The 15,194-nt window shown below is 35.1% G+C and overlaps 1 protein-coding gene across 1 annotated transcript in view; it reads right to left on the bottom strand.

Moving 5' to 3' along the window:
- The window catches only part of LOC115213115 (enhancer of polycomb homolog 1-like), a 149,088-nt gene that overhangs the window by 28,648 nt on the left and 105,246 nt on the right, over positions 1 to 15,194 (bottom strand). Inside the window, exons 3-4 of the mRNA XM_029782043.2 lie at positions 7,940 to 8,085; positions 3,549 to 3,644 (exon numbers count right to left, since the gene is read on the bottom strand). Coding sequence (XP_029637903.1) covers positions 3,549 to 3,644; positions 7,940 to 8,085 — 242 coding nt within the window. The remainder of the gene's footprint in view (positions 1 to 3,548; positions 3,645 to 7,939; positions 8,086 to 15,194) is intronic.

The raw sequence follows: 15,194 nt of genomic DNA on the forward strand, positions 1-15,194 counted from the left end.
AAAACAGATTTTCCCAACATTTTTGTTACTTTACAGGGAGTCACTCTCACACCTTTCTTATTTTATACTGTCTCAACGAAGTCCCCTGCACTTCAATAGATTACAAGGAGTTTAGTTTCACCCTCACAAAAATCAAGAAATTCCAGATCTGAACAATAACAAATGCAGATTACCCTGATGACTTAGCATTAATGTCAGAAGTAACTGCAGAAGCTACTACCTTACATCACAATCTGGAGGATGTATCAGAAGACATTGAACTCTTATGTGAACATTGGAAAAACAGAATTCATCTTTATTGGAAGGGACAATTACTTGGTTGTTTGCAAGCTAGATAAAACAAGTAAATTCCTTCGCACACCTCTACACAGTCAGATGTAAAGTATGTATCAACAAAGCTTGTGGAGCACTTAAATATCTCAGTAAATGGAAACCTAAGCAGAGGGTCTATTTACAATAAAGTATCAAAAATTAACGGTAAATGAAATGTTGTGCCACTGTATTTGAAAAATATCATGGCAGTGCTCCATTATGGCCACGTAGGTGAAACCAATAAAAGAATAAAATATAATATTAAAAGATCTTAGTGCAAGTACAAGAATATATTTAAAGTTTCTATTTCTATTTCTCCCACCATTACTTTTCTTTATAAACTAATAGGTTATAATTCAAAATTTTGATACAATTCAGGAACAAAACACAACAGTAGAATATTTATTATAATTACATATCTGAAATATTGTTATACCTATTTTATTTTTGCTTTGTTTCACATCTATTTTTCTTTGTCTGTGGGATAGTATTTGAAAATTATATTTGCATATGTATTTCTGACTCAAAATATTTTTACTGTCAAGATATCGTTGAGTGTATCCTAGTTTTAGAATAAAAACATCATATCCCAGTGTGCAGTAAGATGAAACTAAAAGGGTTAGCAAGGGAAAGGGCCTCTGGCCATAAACATTACTTCAAGAAGTCCTGTTCAACCTGTATCATCATAGAAAAACAGATATAAAAAATGATGATAATTTTTCTGTACACTAACCTACAAATGTTATGGTCACTGCCTCCTTTCCATTCATTATCTTATTTTTAAAAAAATGAATAAGATAACTTTCCTATTTATAATGGTTCAATTTGAAAGTGACAAGTGACACCCAAAATAGAGTGTGTGGAGCAAGACAGATAATGCACAAAGCCTATAGAAAAAGTAAACCCCTTGGACATTACTATTTCAAGTCCTAGGGCTCAAGGGGCTGGTTACTTGGTTTCCATGGTGTATAAGTGACCAAGATCACAACATTCCTACTGAATGGGATACCAGTCCATCACCAGGTAACTCATTTTACAGCTGAATGAATTGAAGCAGAATAAAGTGAAGTGTTTTGCTCAAGAACACAACAAACTGCCCAGTCTAGGAATCGAAATCACAATCTTGTGAACCTGAGTGCAATACTCTAATGCAGTGGTTTTCAACCAGGGTTCCGCAAGTACAGTCCAGGGGGTCCGCAAGAAGTTACAAAAATGCTAAAATCTCCTGTGCAGATATGTGTGCATTTATTGCACAGGGGTTCCTCGAGCCAGTGGAATGTTTGAAAGTTTGAAAAGCACTGCTCTAATGACTATCCTATGTGTCTTCATGCATGGCTTATAGATGTAATAGAATTTGTTTCAGTTTGACCCTTTAGCATTTAAACCGACTATATCTGGCCAGAATATTCTACCTGTTTTAAGGTCAAACCAGCCAGATCTGACCTCTCACACCTAGCCTACAATGTCATTCTAAAAGTAAACAATCACACCATTTGAAATTATGAAGCTACAAATTTAAAACATGACTAATTCAATACAATGGGAATAAATAATAAGTGTAAAATTTCATAAATTAATTTGAATGTTAAAAGGGTTAAATCTGTCACTTTAGTATTAGATTATTGCTGTGAAAACTACCAGCAACTGAAACTCTGTTTTGTGGCGGTAGAAAAATAAACGAACACAATAACCTTATTTGTAACATATAATGGTATGAATACCAAGGTGGATGAGGCGTTGGATTACAAATTGGACAGGATAAGGTTTGAAACTTCATTGTTAAGTTTTATGCTGTGTTAAAGATGAAGTACATTACTGAAATATCATACCACACTCCCATTTCACAGCTGAGTGATTAATTTTTAGTTAGTCATCAGCTCAAACAATTACACGAAAGAAATGTATAAACCAATGAAGGAACTTCTATGTAGTCATTCAATCTGTCAGAAATAGCACCTAAATTTTCCTCAAATTACGCCCTACAATCTTGAAAAAGAGGGTAAAGACCCCCTTCGGTCATGAGTGACCATGGGTTTGCACCTAGAGAGTTACCCTCTGAGGCACAAGTCTGGGCAAGGTTGTTTTATGGAAGACCAGTAGTCGCCCATGCATACCAGCCTCCCCTCTCCACGCCACCAGTGTTATCCAAGGGAAAGACAAAGGTCGATACAGCTTGGCACCTGTGACGTCGCAACTCATTTCTACAGCTGAGTGAACTGGAGCAACGTGAAATAAAGTGTCTTGCTCAAGAACACAACACGCAGCCCGGTCCGGGATTCGAGCTCACAACCTCACGATCGTAAGCTCGACGCTCTAACCACTGAGCCATGCAGGGACATATTAAATAATGTAGCCCTAGATATATAATTCTTGAGAAAGGCAGGATAACCAAGGTTGGAATCAAGGATGTCTTGGGGCTTAAGAATAACTTTTTTCTTTATTTCCATTCCATGTATCTATGCACACTGGCCTGTCTCTTGAGAGTTTGAGTAGCATATCAGCTTTTCTTTGAGAAGGGTTTGCTAGAGTCTTGCTCAATCCTTCTCCATTTGTGAAGACAAGGACAAGGTAAACAGTCTGTAATGATCCATCTCACAATGCAACATAACCAATTCTGTGAGAGTGAAGGGGTGAGAGAAAAACCATTTCCCTAATGCTCATAAGGAAAACATTAATATCATTAATATTAATATTAAGGAAAACATTAATATCATTAATATTAAAAATGGAAGAGTATCTTTAAAAATCTATTTTTCAGTCAATTCCATGTGAATAGTTAACATGAAAAGCACAGTTACTTACATGGATTGCCTAAAAGCCACAAATTCAAATTTTATTTATAGACTATTTACAGATGCAGGAGTGGCTGTGTGGTAAGTAGCTTGCTTACCAATCACATGGTTCCATGTTCAGTCCAGTCCCGTTGTGTGACATCTTGGGCAAGTGTCTTCTACTATAGCCTCCAGCTGACCAAAGCCTTGTGTGTTTGTTGACCCCCCACCCCCATCGCTTGACAACCGGTGTTACTGTGTTTATGTCCCCATAACTTGGTTCGGCAAAAAGATACCAATAGAATAAGTACTAGGCCTACAAAGAATAAGTCCTGGGGTCGATTTGTTCAACTAAAGGCAGTGTTCCAGCATGGCAGCAGTCAGATGACTGAAACAAGTAAAAGAATAAAAGAATATTTCTTGAGAAAGCAAAACACAAAGAAGTATTTCTATATTTCGACTTACAGTTCGTAATCGTTTGTTTAACCAGTAATCATACACAGCAATAATCAAGTCATCATCTTCTTTCAGTAATAGTTTTGCCTCTTGAAGTGTAACAACCTGTGCAGAATGAAGAATAAATAAAATAAATAAACAGCAATAATACAAACTATAAGCAACCACTCTCCCTAGAAAACCTCCCAGCAAATAAATATTTCATAATAGCAATGATTAAAAATGAAACTTCTATTTTTAATATTTTTTCAACAAAATTTTACTGAAATTACTCAATCATAGTTTTACATAAGAATCTATAGTAGTGTCATAAACATCAGCTATGTTAAATATACAAAAGAAAAAAAAAAGTCATTGGTATTTTTGCTAAATCTCCCATAATCTTCATTTTGAAAAATGAAAGGAAACATTTATACACTAAAGTAAGAAACAGGATTAGGAATGTTAATTATATTGCATTTCCTGAATATTTTATATAACTGTTTGTGAGCTACAGTATTATTTGTGACACGACTTTCAATGGAACAATCACTAGTTCACTACACTTTAAAGAGTAGCAAGGGAGTGTCTCTGTAACACAAGTGGAACAAATGCCACAGGGTATTTTTGCCCCAAAGTGGTTTTCTCAATGATGTTTACATGTTTTGCTAATATACACTAACAAAAAGTACATACATACATACATACACAGACACTATATTTTCCAATATAAAAGTTAGATTCTTTAGACCAAAATTTAGAGCAAAAAAAAAAGAAGAGAAAAAAAAAGACTTACACACCTACACAACTTCGGAGGATTCTAAATTCCATGTGAAATGCAGCAGGGTTTGGAAAGACAAGTGACGATGTTTTACTGTTTACAATACATATTATACTGACTTGTATGCCGGAAAATACTATAAGGGGCTACTGCAAGCTTGCAGGCTACTGGTCAATCTGAGGTTGTGGTGGTATACAAGTCCACAGTGCCACATGGATGAGAACCACATGTTTGAGAAGTAAACTTCTTAACCACACAGCCATATCGGTATCCATGTGCTGTCAATTGTTCAATTTTAACCAAACTTAAGATTTGGTAAACAATAATCTGGAGAGTCTCAACAGCTTAGTGAATATGGTACTAGCTTCTTATGTGTAAGGTTGTAATTCTGTATCACACACTACACATACTATACTTGAGTGATCATGTTGTTGAAGTTTGAAACAGTTTCCAGTACTGAGTTTAAATCTTGTCAAGACTACCTTAGCATTTATTCCTGACCATGCATAGTAGAAATGCAGCAGTAAAGTTTTCCAACCTTTGCTGAAGCTATGCTGATGATACACATTCAAGAACTATGTAGATCCCCAAAAGACCTTGTCTAAGTTGATAGGGATTAGTTCTGCCATCACCATGTACCATGAAGCGTCAAATATGTCCACCAACCCCTTGACCTCTGCATTTAGAAATCTGCACTTGATAGGATCACCATATCAGAGGGAGGGAGGGAGGGAGGAAGGATGGATGGATAGACAGACAGACAGACAGACAGATATATAGATAGATAGATATAACTATATTCATATAACAAATACATATAACTGTATTCAGAAGAAAAACACATGTACATACAAAAATATATATATATATATATTTATCTGCATCACTATCTCCATACCAGCTCACCTGGGTTTCTCTTACTGCCACTCTTTATCCCATGGACCTAGTCCCTGATAAAGATTTCACAGTTTAGGTTCAAATTATCTGAGCACTACTATGAGCTTTCTATATTGAGCATCATTAGCTCTCACCTTCTGATTAGATGTATGTGTGCGTATAATATATATATATATTATATATATATATAAATCAGAAAATAGAGAAAGGCCTCAGATTAAAAAGCACATAAACATATTGGTTAGACCACATTTATAGCTTATTTTTGTATTTAAAAAATAAGCTATAAATGTGGTCCAACCGATGTGTTTGTTAATCTGAGGTTTTCTCCATTTTCTGATTATTTATATTTGTTTCCTGATAAACTCTTGTTTATCCTGTTGTTACCTGCGCTCTATGTGCATAGTGTGCCTGCACACCAATGCCTGGAGTACATACAGACAGTACATACAGACACTTATCCCTTAGTTGGTTATTATAATCGCTAACTCTGTTTACACTATATATAAATATATAAATATATATATATATATATATATATATATATATCTTGTGGTCAATGTGGAAACTGGGGATAGATGAGTGGTTGGTGAGAGCTGTACAAGCCATGTATAGGAATGTTTTTGAGTAGATGGCCCTGTTCTATTTGTGGAAAAAGCCTAGGTTGAAACTATGGCCTAGGTGTAAGCTATGGACACATGAGAGGTACATCAATATCAGAGGAAGGTTAACAGGGAAAATAACTTTTGTGTGTGTGTGGAAGATGCACAGGTACAATAAACACTGAAAATGTACATAAAATAGACTCCATCAACTGCCAAGTGGGGAGGGTAAGCTAGAGGTAGTAGATAGCTTCTGTTATTTAGGTGACCAAGTTAGTAGCAGAGGTAGATGCTCCAAGACTGTAGCTGTGAGAATAAGAATAGGTTGGGCAAAGTTCAGAGAGCTCCTACCTCTGCTGGCAACAAAAAGCTTCTCCTTCATAGGAGAGAAAAGTTGGGCATAAGAGGCATCAGATGTGGCGTGCATGAGATGACTGCATTGGTATGGTCATGTGATGTGTATGGACAAGGACAGCTGTGGAAGGAACCTGTGGGAGAAGCAGACCCAGGAAAACATGGGACAAAGTGGTGAAGCATGATCTTCAAGCTTTGGGCCTCATAGAAGCAATGATGAATGACCAAGACCTGTGCTTGAGAAGAAGACCCATCAAGCCAAGTAAAATCACATTTGTGATAAATACTGGTGTTACGCAAATGGCATTCATGCCAGTAGCATGTAATAGCACCCATTACACTCTTAGATTGGTTGGTATTAGGAAGGGAATCCAGCTGTAGAAACCATGCCAAATTGGACTGGAGTCTGGTGCAGCCTTCCAGCTTGCCAGCCCTGGTCAAACCATCCAACCCATACCAGCATGGGCAATGGATGTTTGATGATGATGATGATGATAATATGACATCAGTGAAATTTCAAAACTATAGGACAATGCCTAATTAATTCAAATCAATGTAAATAAATAAGCATTACATTTGATAGAATAATGTGAATGCTAAAGGTTTAATGGTTGCTACAATAAGAAGCAATGCACCAAGATGTCCATTTATTTTCAGGCTCCAGAAACTTGGTCCAAATGCTTGCAATAGAGAAGACTCTACTAAAGCCACCCAAGGGCCAGATAGTGATATTAAACTAGTTAATGGCTATTTCTCTCCACCCCACCTCTCTCTCCATGTACACAAAACAGAGACAATATAATTTCCCCCAATTATCACAATAATGTGCAAGTTTAGTTTTCTAAATTCAAACTTCATAAAAAATTCATCTTTATCAAAGCAGTTGAGCTGAAAGTATTTAATGGATGAGAGGAAGTCAGAGGGAATAACTCTTTTCTGAGAGGATGTCGGCTGAATCAATGAGATAAAAAATTGATATTTTGAAGAATAGGTAGCAAGTTTGCAAATGATTGCAAATGGCAGTTGATGTTTCCCTTTCATTTGAATATTGAGGAAGTATCATCAGCTTGGATTTCTTTTATTGTTGCTGTTGTAGTTGTTTGTTATTATTATTATTACCATTGTGTCACCAAAGACTGGGTCTTTGCATTCACTTGTGCTACATTCCTAGTTATATGTCTGACTAATAAATAATTCCATTTAAGCATTCCTTTAATTGTGGTTTGGTTTCATAAGCTGAAATCAGAGTTCCTGGATTTTTTTTTTTTTTTTGTGGTTTGAATTAGAGAAAAAGATTACACTAGAAGTGCATGTGCACCTGAGCAGCAACATCAAAATTATTTAAAGCTGATCAAAACAGACACAGAAGAAAAAATAAATAGTCAAGAAGAATTCCAGTTTGAGAAGATAAGATTAGAACAGCACCACAAATAGTTTACCAGATGCAGTGCTCTAGTGGTCCTGTCCAAAATTTCTGGGATGAATGAACAGTTGTGTGAGAGAGAGAGAGAGAGAGGGGAGAGAGAGAGGAGAGAGAGAGAGAGAGAGAGAGAGGGGAGAGAGAGAGGAGAGAGAGAGAGAGAGAGAGAGAGAGAGAGAGAGAGAGAGAGAGAGAGAGAGAGAGATTTATAAGTCAGCTGTTTTGTGTTTGGATGATGATTAAAAAAAAAAATCAGAAGTGAATTTGAACAAAATGGAGAAAAATGCACAGAAGAAAAATAAGATAGGTGACATATAATTAACTAGTAAAAAGAAAATATTAATATGGCTGAGCAAGCAGCAAGTACCTGTTGACCACTTCCTTTTTCTAATCGGTCTAACATTTCCTCAAATTTAAGAGGTGTTATCTCCATCTTCTTTGCCTGCTCATTTAACCAGGCTTCATCCTCACTATCCATATCATAGTCAGGGATTTCCTGTTCCATATTAAAAGCTGAAAAAGAGAATGAAAAAAGAAAAGAAAAAATTACCAATTGCACAAAGAAAAACAATGGAAACATTTTGACCTACTGAAACAACAAGACTAAATTTAGATAATTTAGTTATTTCAGTTGTAAAAGACTTCCTCAATTCTTTTTTTTTTTTTTAATTTGAAAGAAATCAATAAACTAAAAGCAATAGGTTACTGTTGTTTAGACCCAGGTCAGTTCTGACCAAGCTGACTGATCAAAAATGTTCCAGTCTAGACAATTTCATCTTTTTTTCTTTATTGTTCAGGTCTCACAAGCAAGAATGACTTGATCCAAAGTGTCCATGTTGTTGCTTTGCTGCCCCACTCCTAGAAAGAAAGAGTGATGGGTGTTATCCAAAGGGTATCTGGTTGCTATTTCTAGGAATTTGAGTGGCAGTACAGAAGCTGCATCATGGCTTAACCCTTTCGTTACCAACCCGGCTGAAACCAGCTGTGACCCTGTAGTACAAATGTTTTGTTTTCAAAAGTTCTGAATTAAAATCTTCCACCAAATCTTAGTTACAATTTATGTTCCCAACACTAGCTTAATGATAATCAAGTTATTTTACTTAATTCTTTGTTATATTTAAAATAATTGAAAGAAACACAGAGCATCTTAAAATAAATACGGTAACAAAAGGGTTAAAGAGGAAGAAGCTACATGATGATAGGTAATATCTTAGTACACTTGCTAAGTAGACTGGAGGAACTCTGTAAAACCAAGGAATATACAATGTGGTCACATGTAATGTCAAAATATAACTCATTGACATGCTCCGGTCTCTGGCCCATAGATGTGCTCTTTCTTATCCCTTTCTTTCCTACTGCTACTATAATGTCTTTTACTCCTTAGAACTGACTGGATTTACACTAAACCTACTCAGGTACACCCATCCCACTTGCCCCCTTTGAGTTCTTCCCAAATCTCTATACCTGTTCCTTGTTTTCCAGAATGTTGGCTCCCTGGAATACCCACCTCAGCTTAGTTGTTTCCTCATTTCTTAACTAACAAAGGTTCGAAGGGGATATTAATGGCATCAATCTCACAAGTCTAAGAGGTCTTACTAAGGCCCAAGAGGCACTGCCTTTTTCTCTAGGATCTGAAAATATTAAAAAACAACATATACTACTATACTTTGACATACTGGTCCCCATACAACACCAAGGGTTCATTTGGGTGAGCAAATTTGCTCCTAAGTATTTGATTCATCAGCTTTAATTACAAGGATTCATAGGGAGAAATTGTATTTACTGGTTTCCTGCTCCCCCATAGCATAGTCACTACCCAAAAGATTTTTGCAAATCTTCCAAGATTGTCAGTAGAAAAGGAAGATCTTGATAGCCTCGGGCCAGAGATCAGGACTGAATAATTACAACAAAATGGACTGAAGAGCCATATGGTGGTATTAAACCAGACAACACATTAAGTATACCACCCAAGATGAATTGCATTTCTGATAGGTTTCCACATAATTTCCATCAATCCAGTTTCACATACAAAGCTTGTATTAATCCAAAGCAATGGTTGAGGACATTTGCCTAAGATGCTGTGCAGTGAGATAGAACCTGGAATCACTTTGATTGCCATACCTGCATCTTATAGATGAATACAGACATTAATGACTGATTTGTTATTGACACAAGGTAAATTAAATAGAGGAGAAGTGCAAAGTTTGAACAAAGAAAGGCAGGTAGCAATTTGATTATAATGTATCTAGTCTTGTTCTTAGTCATAATAACTAACACCATTTTCTGAACACAATAAACACAATTAAAACACGAGAGAAACAAAATGTAAAACAAAAGAAACAGAAAAAAAAACCCCACCTATATTTAATAACATGAGGGATACACTGTACATGAGAGAACATTAAAATATAGCTTGGTTGCTAAAACATCATTTACAAAGAGTATAAAATCTATAATTAATAGTAAGCTATTATTATATGACGCAAGAAATTTAAAATACTGAAATATCACATTAGCGCCATGACACATTGGTTGTATGTGTTCTTAGATTTGCAAGCACACATTACAGATTAACAGAAATGCTCTGCTCAAATTCTTATACTTCAAGCCAACCATCATGTCATGAATGTTAGAGACATTCTACTGAATATTCTTTAAACAAATGTATTGATTTTCAAGGCTAGATGTTCAGAATTTTTACTTTAAATATATCTCACAGATAAAAATCATAATTTACATAATACAATAAGATAAAGTATCTGATCTGAGCTAGTTGGTTTTCTGCTCCATAGTAACCTTAATATTTCAAGACAATTTTGTTTGATAGTATTTATGAAAGACGCTCAGTGAGTATTTATTCAGTACTTAAATGCAATTTGCTTCTTCCAAAAATATCAAAAATATGCTAACCTTAGAGATTCTGTTTTATTAAAATAATTTCTATTTAAACAAACTACTTGTCTACTAAATAAATTGATAAAATAATAAATAGACTAGATCCACACAATAAAGTCTTCACAGAATATTTCATGCTAAAAGCATTTTTTTTTTATATTTCAACACACTAAGATATTTTTCAACTTATATTGCACACAAATGCTGCCTGCTATAAGACTGAAAACTGACCAGTCAGTAATTTCAAATTTTGGCACAAGGCCAGCAATTTTGAGAGGAAGTGGGTTAGTCAATATCATCAACCTCAGTACTTGACTGGTACTTTATTTTATTGTTTATCAAGCCTGAAAGAATGAAAAGCAAAATTAACCTTGGTGGTATCTGAACTCAGAAAGCAAAGAGTCAGAAGAAATACCACCTTACTTTGTTTGGTAATATGAAGCTAATTCTACACATGCTCAGTAATGTTTTTTTTTTATGCACAGCTGTCAGTTTAAACCATCGTGCTCTTTATAAGTGCTTGGGCAACAAACATTTATGGAGACATCCATGTACTTCACACAGCCACAGCTACATTACAAAGGCTCTCTATTAAGCTAGATCAATATTCCAACCCTTAATAACTGGTTATCATAAAACCTACACTAGAATAGAGATCCTACATTCAGAATAGACACTGTCACCACAAACATTCTTGATGGCATCTAGTAATGGCTGTGTGCCTGCGAGATAAGCCTTATCTCTCACCAATACTCTGATGCAGTTGATCTACAACTAAACTGTCTTTCTCTAAGTCTATCTTTTCTCTTTAAGCTTACTAACTCTAAGCCAACACAATCCACTTGGTGGATCAACCAATCTCATTATTTCTACAATTCCCCACTTCTCAATCCTTCTTAACCCAAAACTACATCCTTCTAGAATTCATCTTCTTTTCACCCACTAACCTACATAAATTCAAGTTGAATATTAATTGTACTAAGCTCACCTCATTATCTCTATTCACTCCTCCTCCAGTCTATGAAAGTTTAAAAAACTAAAGAACTACATCTCTTTATATATTCACCAATAAATAGATAAATAAAATTTCAATACTTGATTTTAAACATTCCAATCTTTCTTGGAAGAAGCCTTCATACGACTGTTCATGCGGCTAGAAACAACCCTCATATTACACCCTACAGTCTCAAAAAAAGAAAAAAAAAAGAAAACAAAACAAAACACAGGGATGGACATATTACACTGTATAGCCCTAAATATACTATATCTGAATAAAAGATGAGATGGTCACGGCTGAAATTAGGACTGCTGCTTGTATTCAGAGACTAACCCTAACATAACTAATACATCCATCACCTAGTTATCTTTATCTATCCCCACCCCAAAAGACCTCTTCCTGTCTAGAAATATAAAAAACATAATGGGTACTGACTGCATTGGTTTCTTTATAGTTATGTACCTAATACATTTTTCAACACTTAATTTCAAACAAGGACAACAGAATTAGTTTTGTTGTTCTTGTTTGAAATTGTTTAACTATGAATATTATATTCTTCTAAATGAATAAGCAGCATTTGGTATTGACTCAACAAAGGTTACAATTACCGAACACAGATCAAACACACTCTACTTTCAAATACGATCACTTCCAAATTGATGAAGGTCATATCTCACTGTAGAATGACAGATTCACACCAAGAAAACATCACAGAGATTAATAATTATGCTCCATATCAGGAAAATCTTAAGTCTGCTACCAGAGTCTATCTCAGATTAGTTGATTAATTTCTTGTTTAAATGGGCGATTAGATTAATTATGGATAGATTCTTGTCCAAACCTAGACTGATTCTATTAATCAGGCACAGACATGGCTGTGCAATTGAAAAGTTTGCTTTGGAACCATCTAGTTCCACGTTTGGTTCCAATGTGTGGCACACTGGGCAAGTGTCATATATCATATCCTTGAATTGACTAACACCTTGCAAGTAGAAGAAAGTAGATGGAAGCTGTCTCTCTTTCTCTCACACACATGTATATCATCATCATTTGAATGTCTACTTTGCCATGCTTGCATGGGTCAGATAGAATTTACTGAGGCAGAATTTCTATAGCCAGATGCTCTTTCTGTTGCCAAGCAAAGTAATATGACTGTTTTGCAGAAGATTGAGAATGAATGACATTCATTTGAAACAATCACATGAAGTGAAGACAAGGAAGCAGGTGTGCATACACACTCAATCTTCTTTCAGTTTCTGTCTGAATTTACTCACAAGACTTTGATAAGCTTGGGGCCGCAGTAGAAACTTGCCTCAGTGCCACACTGCAGTAGTGAATCTGAAACCACATGCCCAAGAAGTAAACTTTTGAACTACACAACCACACACACACACACACACACACACACACACACACACACAAACAAACAAACGCACACATATTATAGACAGATAGAGATATAGATATGTGTATATCTTTTACCTATGTATATCAGTAAAGAATATAAACTCGGTGAAAAGCCAAACACTACAAGGACATTCCCACGAGATTCTTGCAATCAGCAATGCAATGAACCTGTGATTGGCACTTTAGAAACCTGTAGCTGATGATGCTATTGTTCATGAAGTAGGATACAAATAAAGGAAATAAAACTTTACATAAGGATTATTTTCTAAGAGACCTATTTGGTTTTACATAAACAAATCCTTCACCTATTATTCTTCTCCACACCCAGTTTTACTTTGTAGTTGAGTGAATGACAGCCAATTGTAAAAACAGCCAATTGTAAAAACAATATACAAAATATCTAAATTTGCAAATAAACCATCCCATTCAAGCTAACATAGAAAATATGGAAGCAATACAGTGAAAAAGGAATAAAAGAAAGAAATTCTAAAATCTGATACAAAAGGGATACAAAGGAAAAAATATTAAAAAAAATAACTTAAGAAATTACATACATACAACTGTAGATTCATAAACACACGTAGACACAAGTATACACAAATTGTACATGTAGATATATTTACTTATGTACCACCTTGCAAACCCATTAAATTTTTGTATGTGCTGTGAGTGCGTAACAGAAATGCTTGAAAGCTTCATGTCTTTCAAACTGGTTTCCATATAGAAATGTTTCTACCTATTCTCCTGAGGCAAAAAGAGGCGCCCGACCAGATACAACCAACACATTGTGTGAAATAGTTATAGCTTATCCTACACTCATGAGTGAGCCTCTACACTCAAGCTCCTAGATATAGCAGTTGAATTGAGTCTTATCTTCAATTACACTTCACTATCTTAAAGGAGATATGACACATAAGACAATGTTGCTCTAGATGTACAAAAAAGAAAAATAGGAGGGGGGGGTCATGACTGGAACATCTGTAATCATAGGTCTGCTTAATCATTGTTGACCTGCTATCCAATAACAAATATAGCAATGAGTTTAAGAAGCTATCTGAACTGCTGGAAATTGGGGCAGTGGAATCATCATCATTATTTTGATGTCCCCTTTTCCATGCTCACAAATCAGACATAATTTGTAGAGGCAGACTTTCTCTGGCCAGATACCCTTCCTGTTTGCAAACATGCTAATATTTCTCCATTGCTAGGCATGTTTTCACAGACAATTGGAGATGACACTGCTTGTATAATGGTGACATTCATTTACAAGGAGACCACTAACACACACACACACACACAAGGCTTTTTTCAGTTTCTATCTACAAAATTCAGTTGCAAAGTTTTAGTTGGCCTGAGGCTATAGTAGAAGATATCTGCTCAAGGTGACATGCAGAAGGGCTGAACCTGAAACCATGTGGTTGGGAAGCAAACTTCTTAAGCACACAAAACTACTGATATAGCCTCCACTGTTTGTATTAAGGCTAATCATATATTTGTTCACACAACATACATAGCCTATATAAGTAATCAGGTTTACACAAAGTTTGGGTTTTAAAGGCTATAGCAATACTGTTGTGATATTTTTATATCTATTGGAGAAAGAAGTTATACACAAACAATTAAACCTAAGACAAAATTAAAAATAAAATTTTTCTTTAAAATTGCTGTCTTTATCACAAGGCTAAAAAGTAAAATGATATAAACAGAACTATAAAAATACTATAAACTAAAGTATGAAAATACTATAAAATAAATCAGAAACCTCTTTGCTTACCAGTTTCTATATCTAAATTACATCAAAGCTAAAACCAAAAGACTGACTAAACACCTACAACAACTTAGAAATTACCGTTAAAAAGCAAAGAGAAAAATTCAATTAGATACATAATATTTCCTTTTCAAGATTAAAGCATCGTTTGAATATAAAATTGGAATAAATATAACATACAAGATCATATTACATGAAATAAAAATTTCCTTATTCTAAGTGAATGCTTTCTCAATTAGACAGGAAAATAAGCATACAGAAATAAGAGTTGTTTCTTGTTGAGGAACACTGCACAAATGAATACTGCAGTGGGTATACAAACCGAAGCTGAAAAGCCTGGGATACAGTAACCTTACCCAATAAGATTCATTTCATTGTATCCCTCATTCGTTATTTGTTAATAAATGTTATTAAGATGTTTTTTGGAAAGGGGGACAAATACAGAAATATGTTTTGATCTCAATCCAGCTAATTATGAACCAAGACAACAAGGGAACCTCATGTTGCTCTACCTGCTACAAACAACAGTCAAATATCCCTCAGATAACATCTTAC

The sequence above is a fragment of the Octopus sinensis genome, linkage group LG6 (assembly GCF_006345805.1).
Source record: "Octopus sinensis linkage group LG6, ASM634580v1, whole genome shotgun sequence".
NCBI classification, from domain to species: Eukaryota; Metazoa; Mollusca; class Cephalopoda; order Octopoda; family Octopodidae; genus Octopus; species Octopus sinensis.